The 16,236-nt window shown below is 51.4% G+C and overlaps 1 protein-coding gene across 3 annotated transcripts in view; it reads left to right on the top strand.

Annotated features, from left to right (window-relative positions):
• The window catches only part of GSN (gelsolin), a 50,197-nt gene that overhangs the window by 20,288 nt on the left and 13,673 nt on the right, over window positions 1-16,236 (top strand). For 2 of the 3 annotated variants that reach the window (XM_024562098.3, XM_024562095.4), the window contains exons 2-5: window positions 6,951-7,155; window positions 7,912-8,066; window positions 13,457-13,618; window positions 15,083-15,232. In XM_024562098.3, the coding sequence (XP_024417866.2) occupies window positions 6,960-7,155; window positions 7,912-8,066; window positions 13,457-13,618; window positions 15,083-15,232 (663 nt within the window). In that variant the 5' untranslated portion in view covers window positions 6,951-6,959. Of the gene's footprint in view, window positions 1-5,267; window positions 5,450-6,950; window positions 7,156-7,911; window positions 8,067-13,456; window positions 13,619-15,082; window positions 15,233-16,236 lie in introns of those variants that run through there. The other variant, XM_024562094.3, reaches the window with a different exon arrangement.

Genomic DNA, 16,236 nt, shown 5'->3' with positions numbered 1-16,236 from the left:
GACAGACCTCAGCCTTGGCCTGATCACCAAGAGACCTGGGTTCCAGGTCTGCCCTGCCAGGTACTTGCATGTGACTCTGAGAAGTCACACTGTTGTTCTTGGTGTCGTCATCTATGAAGAGAAGATGGACTGATGGACATGTTAATCAGTCATGCCCTGTGCAGTGTACCTCCAACATCTCCCTCCAGAGCTCCCAGCTGCCCTGCAAGTGGACATCACTATCCCTATTGACAAAAGAGGGACCCAAGGCTTAGAGAGGGACAGTAACTTGGTCCAGGTGACATAGCCGGACCTGAACGTAAGAATCTCACTGTGGAGTCCGGAACCTTTCTCCTGCCCCACTTGCTCTCATGTGGCGCACCAATGCTGAACAAAGACCTCTGCAAAGAAGCAGACAGTTCAAGAAGAAAGGGGCTCACTGGTGGGGGGCTCCTATTGTGTGCTGGCCCTGGGGCCTCCTCACTGCCCCGTGAGCTACGTATCATTCTCCCATTGTATAGATAAGGAAACTGAGGCCCTGATCACAAGTCCACGGGGCTCTCTAGACCTCACTGAGGCCCTGTCCAGTTTCACTGGGTTTCATAACTGGTGTCTCTGTTAACTGACCATTGTCCCAATTAGCAAAATCCTGGCCAGAGGGACGGGTGTTCCCACGAGGACTCAGAGAACAGCAGTGAGCCAGGAAGCAAACAAGCTCCGAGAGAGGGCTTCCCATGAGTGCCGGTTTCTGGGAAATTCAGAACAACAGTGTTTGGGGTGAAGAGAAAGAACAGGGCGGTGTCTCCGAGGCTGGCCAAGGCCTTTTGTACACTGTGGCCCAGAGTGGAGGGTGAGGTCTCTCCTCCAGACTCTGGGAGCTGCCCTGGGAGGCCCAGAAAGACATGGCAACTAGCCCAAGGACCTGGAGGGAGCAAGGCTGGAGCTGGTTGTGGGGGTCCTGGGACCAACTACAGGGGAAGGATGGGAGCTATACAGCTCCTTCATGGGGACAGACACCAAAAAGCTGCCTACTGTGTGTGTGGCACTGGGTAAGAGCCAGAAACTCCCAAGATCAGAGGTTAAGGGGACCTCTGAGGTCCAGAGAGGGGAAGGGACTAGGATGCACTCATACAGTGAGGGGTGGCAGAGCCAGGCAGCCTCCCAGGCACAGAAACCGTACCTGACCTGCATGCCCATGAGTGGCATAGAGTGTAGGTGCCACAGTCCATCTTGTACTCAGTGGCCACAGCTGGGGATCTTCCTAGGACATGTCTTTGCCCTGGTTGCTCACACAGGTGTGTGGAGGGCTGGAGCGCTTTCCTGATGCAGCCTCCTGACCTGACCTGGGAGGTGTGGTGGGGACGGCTGCCCCAGAGACTCCTGGCTGCCAGGCCTGGCTTGGACTTGACTGGTTTAGCAACTGTAACCCTTTACCTGGAAAAGACACTGTTGCTCCCTGCCTAGGCTGGACAGTGCCAGGAGGTCCTGCTTGATCTCTCCAGACACAGGTGGGGACAGGAGCTAGCCACACTATGTTTGAGTCTCAGCAATGCCTCTTTCCAGCTGGGTGACCCTGAGCAAGTGACCAAATCTTCCTGAGTCTCAGTTTCCCTCTATGGATAATGGGAACTTTAATGCTCTTTTCCCCTGGTTGCTGTGAAGAGACTGAGTCTTGGACCCCATTCCCCACCTCCCGCCTTCCTTCCCTCTCTTTTCCCAGAGATGTCTGGGCCCGGAGGAGAAGTGGCATGCTGCCACTGGTGGTGGTGGTGCCTCGCGCAGGTCAGAGGCCCTGGACTGTCAGATTCAGAAGGACCTGTAGGTGGGAGCCCTGAGGCTCAGAGACATACAGGTGCTGGGTGTGGCTACACAGCCAGTGTCTGGGAAGTGCTGGATCTGGGAATAGCATAGGGGCCTACCCATCTTTTGCAATGGAGACCTGAGGCCCAGAGGAGGATGGTGACTTGCCCAAAATTACCCAGGATGTCAGTGGCAGAGTCTGGCCTAGCACTGGGGCCTCTTCCTTTCTACCTAGGGACCTTTCTGCTATACCCAATTCCCCCCATCCTGCACTCAACAGGTACGGGGGCGGGGGGCAGCATAAGACCATGCTGCCCCCATCACAGCCCTCCACACATCTCTGTCCTGTAGCAACAGTTCCCAGGCTGTGGGCTCTCCTAGGGCAGGGTCCAGGGCCCATTCACTGGGTCTCCAGTGCCGAGGGCCCTGGCTCCAGAGCTGTGTGGCAGGCAAAGCTGCACAGCATTTGTGATCATTAAACTGAGAGCTAGTGACCCTGGACTGCTTGTCAGGTCCCTGGGGCCAAGGCCAAGCCACAGCAGCCCTCTGTTAATCACCAACTGAGGAGTTCAGGGACACGCTGCACCAAGAAGGGACTGCACAGCTGGGCCAGCTGCCGGCCGGTGCTCACTCTGGGGGCTGGGCTAACAAGGAGATTTCTTCTTTGTATTTGTCTGGATTTTCCAGATTGTCTATTGAGCAGGCATCACTTTAAGAATATTTTTTAAAGGTAGTGTTTCTAGATCAGTGTTTTGTTTAAAAAAAAAAACCCCACTACATTAGATACATACTTGTAAATTGTTTTTAGCCAACCCCAGAGCAAGTAGTTTTATTTTAAGTATATTGAGGTATAATTTACCTACCATAACAATTCACCCATTGTAAGTGCACAGCACTCTGAATTTTAGTGGAGTTTTCTGTAGTGTGATCATCTCCATAATCCAGTGTTAGAATGTTTCTATCACCCTCCAATGTTTCCTCTTGCTGACTCTAGGGAACCTGGCCCTGGCTCACTGCAGCCTCCGGCAACCTGGGCAACAACTTTCTCTCCTTTCATCCCTTCCAAGCAAACTGCCTTGCCAGTTTCTGTTCGTCTTCCTTGACTTTTTAAGGGTGTATGCAAAAACAGATATCTTTCTAAAAAAGAGGAAAGGAGCTAATAGTTGTACAGTTTGCTTTTTTGTGCTTGGAGATCTCTCTGTGGTTACTGAGCGCCTACTGTGTGCCAGGCACAATCAGAGCTGGCTCATTCTGATTTCGCAGCTGCAGAGTGGTCCATTGTATGGTGGCTCCATAATTTATTTTACCAGGAAATTTGGGTCCCTTCCAGTTTACTTCAAACAATGCTTCAGTGAACACCCTTGCACGTATATTTTTGTGTTCCTTTGTAAGTAATTCTGAAGGAAGTGGATCTGTGGTTGCATTGTGTGTTTTGAATCTGGATAATCAAATTGCTATCCAGAGAGGTGAAAGCTGCTTTACGCTCCCATCAGAGCATATGATAACTGTGCGGTTTCTATAATCCTCCAATCCTCCAGAATGCCTAAGGCGAGGGGAGAGCTCTTTGAATTTAGGCACGAGATGGCCCACTGCAGGCTCCACAGGTCCTGAGAACTCAGCATCTCTCTGTGACCACTGTCCTGCTACCCCAACCCAGACAGTGACTCTTCCATGTGGCACATGGGCCCCTGTGACTCCTGCCGCCCTCCCAGCCTCATCTCCTCTTGCCCCCTGTGTTTCAGGCCGGATCCCCCCACTGTTTGCTGCATGTGGCCCGTGTTTGCTTGCCCTTTGCCCATGCTGGTCCCTCTCCAAAAATGCCTTTTCTTAATCTCCCTCCTCCTTGTCCTTCAACGCCCAGGCTACAAGTCCCTTTCTCCATGAAATCTTCTTATAATCCTTACAATCTGGAATCTTCTTCACTCTGTGTGAGTTTCCTTAGCCCTTTATCTGACCTGCAGACCCCCTTCAGTAGGAGGGAGCTGTAGAGGATGGAGGGCAAACTTGAACCTGGTTACGTGGAGGCTGGGCTCCAGGAGGAGCTGAGGTGGGCAACTATTGGCTGTGGGGCAGGGGGATAGGGGCTCCCATGTACCTAGTTGTCAGTTTTCACACGCAGAGACTGATTGAATCCTCAGGAGAGGAAAGTAACTTGCACACAGTGGAGGTGGGAATCAAAGCCAGGTTCCCGACTCCCCAGTTCTCTTTCCTGTCATTGCAGGTTACTGTGGGGAGAGGGGGAGTGCTGGGATGCAAGGAGAGCTTGGAAGTAGAGAAGTTGACTCCAGCAGGGTGGTGGGAGGGCGAAGAGAGGGGTTGGTGGGTGGGACTAGGTGAGTCTGAATATCACTTCTTCTGACCCAGTGACCTTGTGCCTCAGAGTGGGAGGGTGCGGGAATGGGAAGGGGGTCTAGGAGTGGAGAAAAGACTTAAAGCTCTGTCTTCTCTGGCTAATATCCGTGGGGAGCCAAGAGATAGGACCTAGAACCAAAAAAAAAAAAAAAAAAAAAGCCCCACCCAAAAAACAAAACAAAACAAAACTGGAAACAACTACAAAAAGCAACAGGGGTTGTTACTTAAGACATGAAGGTAAACCCTGAAATCATCAGGGGTAAATACTTTGCCCCTGGGGAGAAATAAGTGGGGTTGAGAGATAACAACTGTGTACAAATACATTACTCTTAAGTCTTGATAAAAATAAAGGTTTTAGGAATAAAAACTTTTTTGATTGTCTAATCACTATTCTGTACACCTGAAACCAATACAAAGAAACACTGAAGAAAAAGGAATAAAAACTTTTCAAAAAGAAGAAAAGAGGGGGTGGTCTTGACTGGAGGAAAACCTGCAGCTGCAGGTGAGAGGTCTGCCTGCCCCTTCCTGAGTCCTGCTGGCCCAGGGGTCCAGGCTGCCCCTAGCGGGTGGTGGCAGCCGCATGCCGCCTAGGTGGACGGACAGGCCACCCCAGAGTGCCTGGGCTCGAATCTTGGCTGTCCCGTTTCCTAGTGGTGTGCAGGTTGGTTGTGTACCCTGCAGGCAGTGATGCCCTCTGTGAGATGGGGCTGTTGGTATACCCACTCTGTAAAGTATGAAGGATGTTAGGAAGCGTGGAAAGCCTTCAATAAATGCTGGAGATGTTAGGTGTGGATGTGGGAGTGATCTTGCGTGGGTCACACAGGAGGCTGAGCTGGACTCCCTAACTTTCGTGAATGAGCCCATTTAGTGTGCACAGAGAGGTAGTGCCTGCTGTATGCTAAGCTCTGTGCCTGGTCTCCGCCCCCTTGAGCTGGGGAGGGGGGGTGCGGTGGGAAGGGGTGGCCAAGCCCGATTGGGTTGGTCCCGGTGGGAACCCAGATGTCTCCAAAATCCAGGCCAGATCCCCGCCCCTGCCGAGCCCTCGGGGGGGCAGGGCTGCGGAGGCGGGGCTCGGCCCTGCCCCGGACCCTCCTTGCTGGGCGGGCGGGCGGGATGGGCCAGCGACTATTTAAGATCAGTGGCCCGGAGCCCGCGGGTGCCGGCTGGGTCTCCTGCAGTCGCCGCCGCCATGGCTCCGCAACTCTCCGCGCCCGCGATGCTCTGCACCCTGGTCCTGGCGCTGTGCGCGCTGTCGCTGCAGGCTCGTGTGGCCACAGTGTCGCGGGTGGCGACCCAGGCACCTCAGACTCAAGGGCGGGTGAGTGCCCAGGGGGCCCGGGGGCTCCCGGAGTAACTCTCTATTGTAAGTTCTTGCAGATACAGCACTAGGAAAAGGGGAGTAATTCAGGTCTAGAATGGAAAAACTGTTTTGTTGCTTTGTAAGTATCTCTCGCTGCCTCCGGGGCTCCCATGGATGGGGGTGGGAGCCTCGGGGACCTGGCTGTTTCCCTCCCTAGAGGCTAACCTCGCCTTGGCCGGATTTCTTTCCCTCCCTGCCCTCTGATTTCTGACCCATCCCTGCCACCTGATTTGTCCTTTTCCTCCTCCAGTATCTCTTTCCCTCTGTGCGATCTCTCTCCTTCCCTCTTCTCATTTCGAACATTTCAGATTTCTCCTTTTCCTCTGATTTATTTCTGCCTCACCAATATTTTCTCCCTCTTCCTTGTATGATCTCGCCTCTGCCTGCTTATCATCATTATGATTTATTCCCTCTGATATCTCCTCTGCCCTGTCTGGTTTCTCTTCTCTCCTGTTGCCCTTTTGTGCTTCTCCATCCCTCTGCCTGAGTTCTCTCCGTCTGGTTTCTCTGACCTCCCACCAGATCTGTTCTCCGGCCAGGTGACCCGTGCCTGCTGAGTTCTGCCCTTTGGCCCCAGGCTAACAGTCCCACTCTGCAGCATCTCCAGCCCTCCTGCATGTCTGACAGCCTTTCCCCCATCCTCGACCACCTGGTCTCCAGCAGGCTCCTGCAGACCCTGGCTGTATCCTCTCCACCTTTCCAAGAAATGAAATTTGGGGGTGGGGTGCTGGGGGGCAGGAGGGAGGAGGCAGACAGCGCAGGAGGCCACTTGGGCTAAGTCATTTAGACCCTCCTTGGGGTGTAGTGGGGGCATGGGTGGGGCATGGGAAATCTTCCCGCTTCCAAAGAGCCAAAGCAAACAGGCTGTGTGGCGCTGGGCCAGTCTCTTCCCCTCTTTGGGCCCCAGTTTCCCTATCTGCAGAATGTGGTTGAATGATGAGCTCTCTTAGGAGTCTTCTAGTTCTAAGAGCCACTGAGGATGCTGGAAGGGAACACATTGAGCCCCTGGGGACCCCCAGATTTACCATTTCCATCTGAGGGGATCTCCCCATGCTCTCAGAATTTGTGTTCTTAGAGCTTGGGGCAATTCCTTCTATACCATTTCCTCGCTGGGAGTCCTTGGCAGAGTCACTTCACCACTCTGTCCCTCAGTTTTCCCAACCAATTGGCACTAAGAAGGGAAGAAAAGAGGTAGCACCCTTTGTCCCCCTGTCACTGGAGAGCTGAGTAGGAGAGACAGACGCTTGGCCAAGGACAGGGTTTGGAGCCTAAACTCTGCTCTGTTTGCTTTCTCATCCACACAGATTGTAGAAGGGGTTAAACCTGCCTCGGGGGTGGGGAGAGTCAGAGGCTCAAGTGTGATGCTCTTGGTGCTAGAAACCACCCTCCCTCGTGCCCTGGGGTCTCTATCCCCGCTAGGGCCTCGGCCCCTGCTCAGGCTCTGCCCTGTCTCTTCCAGCCCAGCAGCATGGTGGTGGAACACCCGGAGTTCCTCAAGGCAGGAAAGGAGCCTGGCCTGCAGATCTGGCGTGTGGAGAAGTTTGACCTGGTGCCCGTGCCCCGCAACCTTTATGGAGACTTCTTCACAGGAGACGCTTATGTCATCCTGAAGACGGTGCAGCTGAGGAATGGGAACCTGCAATATGACCTCCACTACTGGCTAGGTGAGGCCAGACGCCACCTCCATAAAGCACAGCCCTTGGAGGTGTGGTCTCCCAGCAGCCCCAGGGGAGCTGAGTGACTGCTGAGCATCAAGTGTATGCTAGGCCCGTGGCTAGGGATTACATCACCCCAGATCCGAGAGCCAGCCTGCTCGAGTTTGGAGCCCAGCTCTATCCTTCGGCAAGTCACTCAGTGCCTCTGTAAAGTGGCCATGATGGTAGCGCCCCTCTATCTCACAGGGGTGTTTTGAGGGTTAAACAAGTTCAAGTTAGTACAGCATTTAGAATTTGGGGTGACTTGGAGACCCTGAGCCCCCTCATAGCTCCCCTGGCCCAGCTCCAGCCACGCCCCAGTTTACCCTTCAGAGTCGGGAGCCTGGAGTCCCCGCCACAACTCTGCTGCGTGACTTTGTAAGTCCTTCCCCCTCGCTGTGCCTCAGTTTCCTGATCTGAATTGCTGCTGCCAGGCATGACGTCATGCTCAGCAGGGTTGAGTGAGCACAGGGGAACAGGTAAGGGAGGTGAGTGTAGGGGTGTGTGTTGGAGCTGGGAGGACTCTTGGAGACCATGGAGTCAGGCCCCCTTCTCCCCATTATACAGATGAATTAACTGAGGCTCATGGAAGGCAGGGGTTTGCCCAACTTCTACAGCCAGGCCAGCACAGTGCTGGGGGCTCTGGGCGGGCTCTGGGCTCCTCCTCTGTAGGAAGCTGGGACTACTCTCTAGAAGCCAGGCTTACACTGCTCTGACGTCCCCTAGGCAATGAGTGCAGCCAGGATGAGAGCGGGGCGGCCGCCATCTTCACCGTGCAGCTGGATGACTACCTGAACGGTCGAGCTGTGCAGCACCGCGAGGTCCAGGGCTTCGAGTCGGCCACCTTCCTCGGCTACTTTAAGTCCGGCCTCAAATACAAGGTGGGTCCCAGGCGGCGGGCCAAATGCACCAGTGGCAGGACTCATTCAGGTCCACTCTCCTGTCAGCCTTGTGGGGTGATGTGGGCAGATAGTCAGAGCTCAGCCTTTGCTGTTGACTGGCCCTAGATTTGAATCCTGTGCCTTTCCTGTGTGACCTTGGACAAATCACATTCCCTCTCTGAGTCTCTGGTTCCTTATCTTAAAATGAAGAGAAGAAAATTCCCCATCACTTTACAGGGCTGTCTTCCTAACCTCAGCAGAAAGGGGTGGGCCATGGGTGGAAACTCAGCCACTCACTTATCCTGGCCTTGGGCCTAGTCCTGTTCCTGCACCCCTGAGTCCCTGTACCCTGCCAACAGAGGGTTCCAGGTTAGGTATTTGAAAGGACACACTGGATCACATTCCTCTTTCTGTTCATTAGAATTCCCCTTGAACTTGAACTCTAAGGAGTCTGAACCAACACAGATCTCTCTTCCAGGTCCCAGCCAGGTGGGGCTGAACAAAATCAAGCAAGGAACCCTCAGAGACTGTGCTCTAATATACAGTGTGGCATTTGACAAGCCCTTGGCCTCCCTGATCCTCCCTTTCCTCTTTGGTTACAGGAGAGCGAGTTATACCTGCCCTTCAGGCCTTGGAAGAGGATTTAGTGAAGGTGTAGCTGGGAAATGCCTTGCATGGGGCTTGGCACCTTGGAAGGGCCCCAGCAAAGCTGTAGTTTGTGAAGCTGGAGTTCTCGTTGGTCGGGACAGGGAGGGGATCACAAGCTTTGACAGCCAGATGGACCTTAATATCAGAGTCCAGATATCTTATTTTCAGGGATAGAGGGGAAACTGAGGCACAGAATGATTAAGCAACTGGCCCAGGGTCACACAGCAAGTCAGTCCCAGAGCTGGGACCAGAACCCAGATCTCCTGACTCCCAGCATTCTTTTTATTACACCGACCTGTATGTCAAGCCAAGTTGGTGTTACTGATGTGCTGCGTGATTTTATAGAAATCATTGTTCCTCTCTGCGCCTCAGGGTCCTCTGTGTCAACAGGGTGGTGACCCTGTCTGCCCAGTGAGGCACAGGGAATTGGATGATGGGAAAGTGGTAGTGAGGCTGAGATAGCAAAGGACAGGGTGTGTCCTGGGAACAGAGCCTGGGCCCTGGGCTGGGCGGAGCTGGGCTGGATTTCCTGAGCTTACTAGTGTCCCCTGTCGGCCAGTTCACACGTGCCCACAACTCCTGCAGAAGCTTTCCAGCTCTACCTCCTTCCTATGTCCCATTCTGGGGCCTGTGGTACATTGAAGGAGAGGTCCCCTGACCTAAAGAAATATCCGACCTTTTTGCAGCTCCTGGAGCAGGAATTGGAAAGAGCACTTGACCAGGAGCCAGAGAGATCAAGGTTCTGGTCCCAAGGCCACCCCTCCATCTCTGAGGCTTTGGCCAGTTGTATGCCTCTAGGTGTGTGCTCTTACACATCCCCCATTTGGGATTCATTCAGCAAACATTTATCCATTATGTAACAAGTGTCTGCTTATTGTTGCTGTTGTGTGGACAAGTTAAGCAGCTTGCACAGCTGTTAAGTGACGGAGCTGGGATTCAAACCTATGTGTGAAGGGCTAGCATGGAGTCGGTTCAGGTGGACACTTCAAGATCCCCTGGTCCATGATCTTAGCTCAAATGAGGCCTAGAAATCTGCATGTTTAGCAAGCCTCTCTCATCTTCTGGGGACTTTTCCAGGATGTTCTTGGCCCATACTCTGAGGACTGGGTTCCCAACCCAGGCCCAGATTTGGGGCTTCAGTCCTGAAAGTTCCTGGCTCCTGGTGCAAGTGTGAGGTCCCAGGCTGGTCCTGTTTTCCACCTTCAGCAAGTCCTCCGGCTGCCCCCGCACTTGGCAGGCGCAGCCCAAGGTTCTCGGCCTGGAGCCCTCATCAATTATAGATCCCCGAGGAGCAGAGCTTGTTATGCAAGACTTGTTCCTGTGAAAGCCTGCACCTCAGAGCCACTTCTGTCCTCGGGTGGGAGAAGGGGCAGGGAGGGGACAGGAGCTACGAGAAGGGCTGTCACAGGGCCTGGCTCATCTTGTTCTGCAACACTCAAATCCTTTTTAAAGAGTCTGCACTTTTCAGAATCCATTGATCTCTCCTCCTCCTCCTCTCTCTTTTCCTTCTTTTTCTTCCTTTCCTCCTTGACTTCAGACAGAACCCTAGAGACCCCTTGGGGCTGGGTTATTTGAAACCCTTTGTTCAAACACAATCTGGGCTAGCTGATCCTAGATGCCCCTAACCTCCAGGAGCACAATGGGAGACTCACCCGAATCACTCGGACCCTTCCCCTGTTGCTCCCATTTCTTAGACAAGGAACTCCGCCTTAGAGGGTGGAGGGGACCAGCCCTAGTCACTCGTTTTCCTTTGTTTTATAAACAGTTTAACATTTTAAAAACATAAATGTTTATACATATTTTTCCTTCTTTTGACTACAAGAATGATACAAGCTTATTGTAAAATGTCAAACATTATAGAAATATAAGTTTTCAAAAGTAAAAGTTCCCCATGATTCTACTCTTGGAACCGTACACTGAATGGTGGATAATATCTCTATGTGGACATATAGATATGCATATTTGTATAGATACAGAACTATCTATATATATGATATATATATCATTACTTCAATTTGGAAAGTGGCTTTTGAAACAACTTGTCCTATTAAATTTTGTTCAGATAATTTGATGCTAGTGTCTACCCCCATAATGATTAGACCATACAAAGCAATAAGCCATCCTAAAGATTATAGTACAAATAGTAACAAATAGTAAAACTTTCAAAAAATTCCTGCCTCCTGCATTTGTAGACCCACTGTCTTCTAAGAGCTTTCTTTTATTATTTTGTTAACTTGCCTCTTCAAGTCTAATTCTATAGATCAGGAGAATTCATTAATCAGGAAATGCATGCCCAGAATTGTTAAAAATCAAGTATTCTTTTATTGTGTACATTTATATACAGATAATTTATTGGAACCAAGATTTATGGCACAAACGAAGCCTTTAAAATTTTTCTGTTTTTTTACATCAAATAAAAGGCATGCTTGAACAAACGAAGTATTTTAGAGATGCATGAAAAAGAAGTTCAGGGTCTTTCTTTCCCTCCACTTCTTCATCTCTGAGGAGTCCGTGGAAATGGCCAGACTTTGCAGATCCCCTGTCTCTTTACCTCCAGCTGAAGGAAGCCCCCAGGGCCGGGCTGCCCACAGACATGCAGGAATGACTGGGCTGGCAGACTTGGGAGTGTCTGGGTCCCTGGAACAGTGAGCTTGGGGGTAAAACCCAGCACTGCTGCCAACTAGCTGGGACCGTGGACACTACACTTAACTTATGTGTACCTCAGTTTCTTTGCCTGTGACGTAGGGTAATGAGAATCTCTATCTGGGGCTTGTGATCACCACACTGCATGTCCATAAAGCAGGTGCCCTAGACCTTGGCAAGGACTTAGTGAGTAGCATCCCATTACCAGGTGAGCACAGGGTGGTACACCTTTCCCGCAAGCTGCCCTTCCTCACCTCCTCCCCAGCAGGAGGGCCCTTGAAGCAGAGCAGAAGGAAAGGCCCTTTGAACACCTTGGCAACCCTGCTGAGCCCACAGGGATGCTCTTGAAAAGTCTCATGCTGGTACCAAGAAAGAACACGAGAGGGCGCTCCACTTACCACAGGAAAATGCAATTTCTACTTGAAAGACTTTGCTCTGAACAGGGGCTTGTTCCAGCCGCTCATCCTGGGTGACCCAAAAGACCATCGCTCTAAGAAAGCCTGATGTTGGGGAAAGAAGAACCTATAGATTCAGTCACACCTGAGTTTGAATCGTAGCTTTAGCTTTTACTGCCTGTGAGATCTTGGGCAAATCCCTTCATTTCTGGGCTCTACTTTCCTCATCTGTAAGATGGGAATAATGATACCTGTCTCATAGGTGACACATGCAAACAAATGCCCAGCACTGTGGGCATTGTCATTCACAAACACTTCCATTTTTACTGCTGTGTGTAGACATAGTAGGAGCCCAGTTAAAACTTGCTCCCTTTGTCCCCTTGCTTTCACAGTGTCTGTGTGGCAAGAGTCACACTTGGCCTCACTCTGTGAAGTGAAGCGGCAAAGAGGGGGGCTGTGTTTCTGACCTCGGTGGAAGCGCTTCCTCCTCTACCCCCATGGAACCCTTTTCTTTTCTTTTTTTTTTTAATATATTTATTGATTATGCTATTACAGTTGTCCCATTCCCCCCCCCACTCCACTCCATCCTGCCCACCCCCTCCCTCCCACATTCCCCCCCCATAGTTCATGTCCATGGGTCATACTTATAAGTTCTTTGGCTTCTACATTTCCTACACTATTTTTACCCTCCCCCTGTCTATTTTCCACCTATCATCTATGCTACTTATTCTCTGTACCTTTACCCCCCTCTCCCCCTCCCACTCCCTTATTGACAACCCTCATGTTCTAGTTGTTTGCCTAGTTTGCTCTCATTTTTGTTTTATGTGTGGCCGTTAATAACTGTGTGTTTGCTGTCATTTTTACTGTTCCTATTTTTGATCTTCTTTTGCTTAGGTAACTCCCTTTAACATTTCATATAATAAGGGCTTGGTGATGATGAGCTTCTTTAACTTGACCTTATCTGAGAAGCTCTTTATCTTCCCTTCCATTCTAAATGATAGCTTTGTTGGATACAGTAATCTTGGATGTAGGTCCTTGTGTTTAATCTTGGGTAATGTAATTATGATGTGCCTTGGTGTGTTCCTCCTTGGGTCCAGCTTCTTTGGGACTCTCTGAGCTTCCTGGACTTCCTGGAAGTCTATTTCCTTTGCCAGATTAGGGAAGTTCTCCTTCATTATTTGTTCAAATAAGTTTTCAATTTTTTGTTCTTCCTCTTCTCCTTCTGGCACCCCTATAATTCGGATGTTGGAACATTTCAAGGTGTCCTGGAGGTTCCTAAGCCTCTCCTCATTTTTCCAAGTTCTTGTTTCTTCATTCTTTTCTGGTTGGATGTTTGTTTCTTCCTTCTGGTCCATACCATTGATTTGAGTCCCAGTTTCCTTCTCATCACCATTGGTTCCCTGTACATTTGGAACCCTTTTCTTGAAGAATGTCTTAGGGGGTAGGGGTCCTGAGAACATCCCTTGGGAAATGCTGGTCTTGAGAAAGGAATGTTTGGAGCTTTTTGATCCAGGAAAGAGGCCCCGGAGGTCTTTGTTAGTGGAGTGTGAAATTCAAGGGGGTGGCAGCAAGGTGGTATGGAATCTGCTGGAAGGCCACTAATCCATAGGCCAGAATTTCCTTAAACTCAGCCCTCTTCCTTTCCCCATACCTGCTTCCCTGGACCCCATCCGACGGACTGATGCTGTCTGCTTGACCCAACAGAAAGGAGGCGTGGCATCAGGATTCAAGCACGTGGTACCCAATGAGGTGGTGGTGCAGAGACTCTTCCAGGTCAAAGGGCGGCGTGTGGTCCGTGCCACTGAGGTGCCTGTGTCCTGGGAGAGCTTCAACACTGGTGACTGCTTCATCCTGGACCTGGGCAACGTGAGTCCTGCCCTGCCCTTTCCCAGGGGACACTGAGGTACTTTTGGGCTGGCCAGGCCTGACTCTGGGGAGGTGGACACACCCATGTTAACACATGCAAAGACACAGGGAAAGCCCCAGGCACAGTAGCCCCACACACACATGTGCTCTATGCACGAGTCAGACACACCTGCAAAACCTCAGGTACAGATGTGCCTGGCACTCATAGGCACCCACACGTGTACCCTCAAGTCCATCATGCTCGTGGGCACAGACCTCCTGCACAGTGTACTTGGACTTTGATTGACACGTGGACTCCTTGCTGTCTTGTGTTCATATACATATCTTATGTACCCTTTTATATAGGGCCACTCACTTAAAAATGCATGGTAGGCATGCGCAAAAACTAGAGGCTTTTGCCCAGCAGGCATGGCCCTGGCACCATTATGAATGCCAACGCATGTAAACTTGGGTGTGTTGGTCAAGGACCCACACCTGTATGTGTCACTCATGCGGTTGCACATGAACACCTGTATACGGCAATGTGTGTAGGATGCACTTCCCAGGCCCACCTTACAGGTGCACGATGCTCCGAACCCCTTTCTCCCAGATCCACATGTCCTCACACCTGCAAATGAACATGGACAGACAGCACCCCAACAGCATGTTTACACGTGGTGTAATGTCCATGCAAGAGCAGGCACACACTTATGTAGTGTAAGCTTTTTACTAAGGTATAATAGGCATGCAGAAGAGCGTGAATCCTGCGTACACAGCTCTGTGGATTTTAGGAAGTGAACACATCATGTAACCAACACCCGGATCAAGAAACAGAACACCACCAGCCCCCAGAATGCCCCCCCTGTCCCCTTCTGGTCCCTTCACCCCCCAAGGATAACCTCCATCCTGAACTCTCAGGTGCACAGGGCAGTTTTGCCTCTTTCTGAACTTTACACACATGGAACCTTTCTATTTTAGGTTTGACTTCTGCTCAACATCCCATTTCTGAGATCCATCCATAGTGTAGATGATCAGTCTCCTTGCTCTGCAAGGTCCCATTGGCTGGATATGCTTTCTGTTGCAATGGCACTTAGTGTAGTTTCTGGTGAGGGGCTCTTACACGTGGTGCTACTCTGATGTCCTGACACAGGGCTTGTGATGGACATCCTAGGGGAGGGACAGCTGGCTCATAGGCTATCGATAGACCGAGCTTTGGTAACTATGGCCAGATGGTTTTCCAAGTTGGTTGTACCAACGTCCGCTCTCACTAACGGGCTGACATTTTTACACACATGCTGTGTGTAGTTGTACCTGTGAAAAACACTCATCCCGGGTCATGCACTCAAGTAACCTGGTGCACGTGGATGGCTCTCTTTGTGCTTGGATGTACGCACACACTCCGTAGTCTCCTCCTCACCCTGCCACTGGGCAGGGCTTACACGAAGGCCGGGGCGCTGCCCCTCACATGGGGTCCCTGTCTTACAGGATATATATCAGTGGTGCGGCTCCAACAGCAACCGATTTGAGAGGCTGAAGGCCACACAGGTGTCCAAGGGCATCCGGGACAACGAGCGGAGTGGCCGGGCCCAAGTGCACGTGTCTGAGGAGGGCGCTGAGCCTCAGGCAATGCTCCAGGTACGGACAGCCACGTCCCAGGAGTAAAGGGGCAGGGGGTGGGGGGAGGCCCAAATGTGGAGACAGGGTGCTCTTCACATTCTTCCATTTGCCAGGTGAGTTTGAGTTGAATTTGCTTTCCTACCATGCTGGAACTCTCTAGGAAGCAGGGAAGAGCAGCTTCCCCAACAACTCCCAGACTCCCCTGAGACGTGGGCTAGAATCCATACCCTGGTGTTTGCTGGTGTTGTGAGCTGCGCACTCCAGCTGGGAGGGCCAGGCCCCCGAAAGGAGCTGAGGAAGAGCGTCTCTGCTGCTCTTGAGGACAAACCTGGTACTGGAGCCAGGCCAGAAAATACAACCAAAGCCCAGTCCCCTCTTTTCTCTTCTGACCGCTCCTGATAGCTTATGGCCCCTTTAGACAGCTGTGTGATGCGATTGTCAGGCATTCTGCTTTGTGAACATATCGATAGGGCCAACTTCACCAGGAAACGGAGGGGACCGTGAGCTCTGCCCCATGCCACTTAGCTCCTGCATGGGGACATTGAGTTCTGGTATTCAGGAAGAGTAGGAAGGTGATTATGATGAGGAGTATCCCGGATACAACCACGGCTTGGGCAGGGTGGCAGCTGGGGCTGTGGAGGCTAGAGGTAGCCAGAATGGAAGAGTGAAATAGGGAGCCATGGGTTCAAATTCTGCTTTGTCACTTCACAGCTGTGTGCATAAGTCACCCCATCTCTCTAGACTTCTGTTTCCTCTTCTGTGAAATGAGAGTGATAATTTGTGCCTCCCAGCGTGGGTGTGAGCATTTAATGGGGTCCCTTAAAGGCATGGGTTGGAAGGTGTGCTCTATAACCATAGTTCTCATACTCGGACGACGTAGGAGGAAATGGTAGAGTAACTATCTGCAGGACTGTCCTGGAGACAGAGGAGCAGGGCTGATGTGGTTGAGCTCTGCACATGACAGGCATGTGAAGAGGTGCAGGGTATTTTCAGAGGTTTTTTCCCTAAGTGGAGGGTCACTG

The sequence above is a fragment of the Desmodus rotundus genome, chromosome 1, assembly GCF_022682495.2.
Source record: "Desmodus rotundus isolate HL8 chromosome 1, HLdesRot8A.1, whole genome shotgun sequence".
NCBI classification, from domain to species: Eukaryota; Metazoa; Chordata; class Mammalia; order Chiroptera; family Phyllostomidae; genus Desmodus; species Desmodus rotundus.
This window is presented reverse-complemented; position numbering and strand designations above follow the sequence as displayed.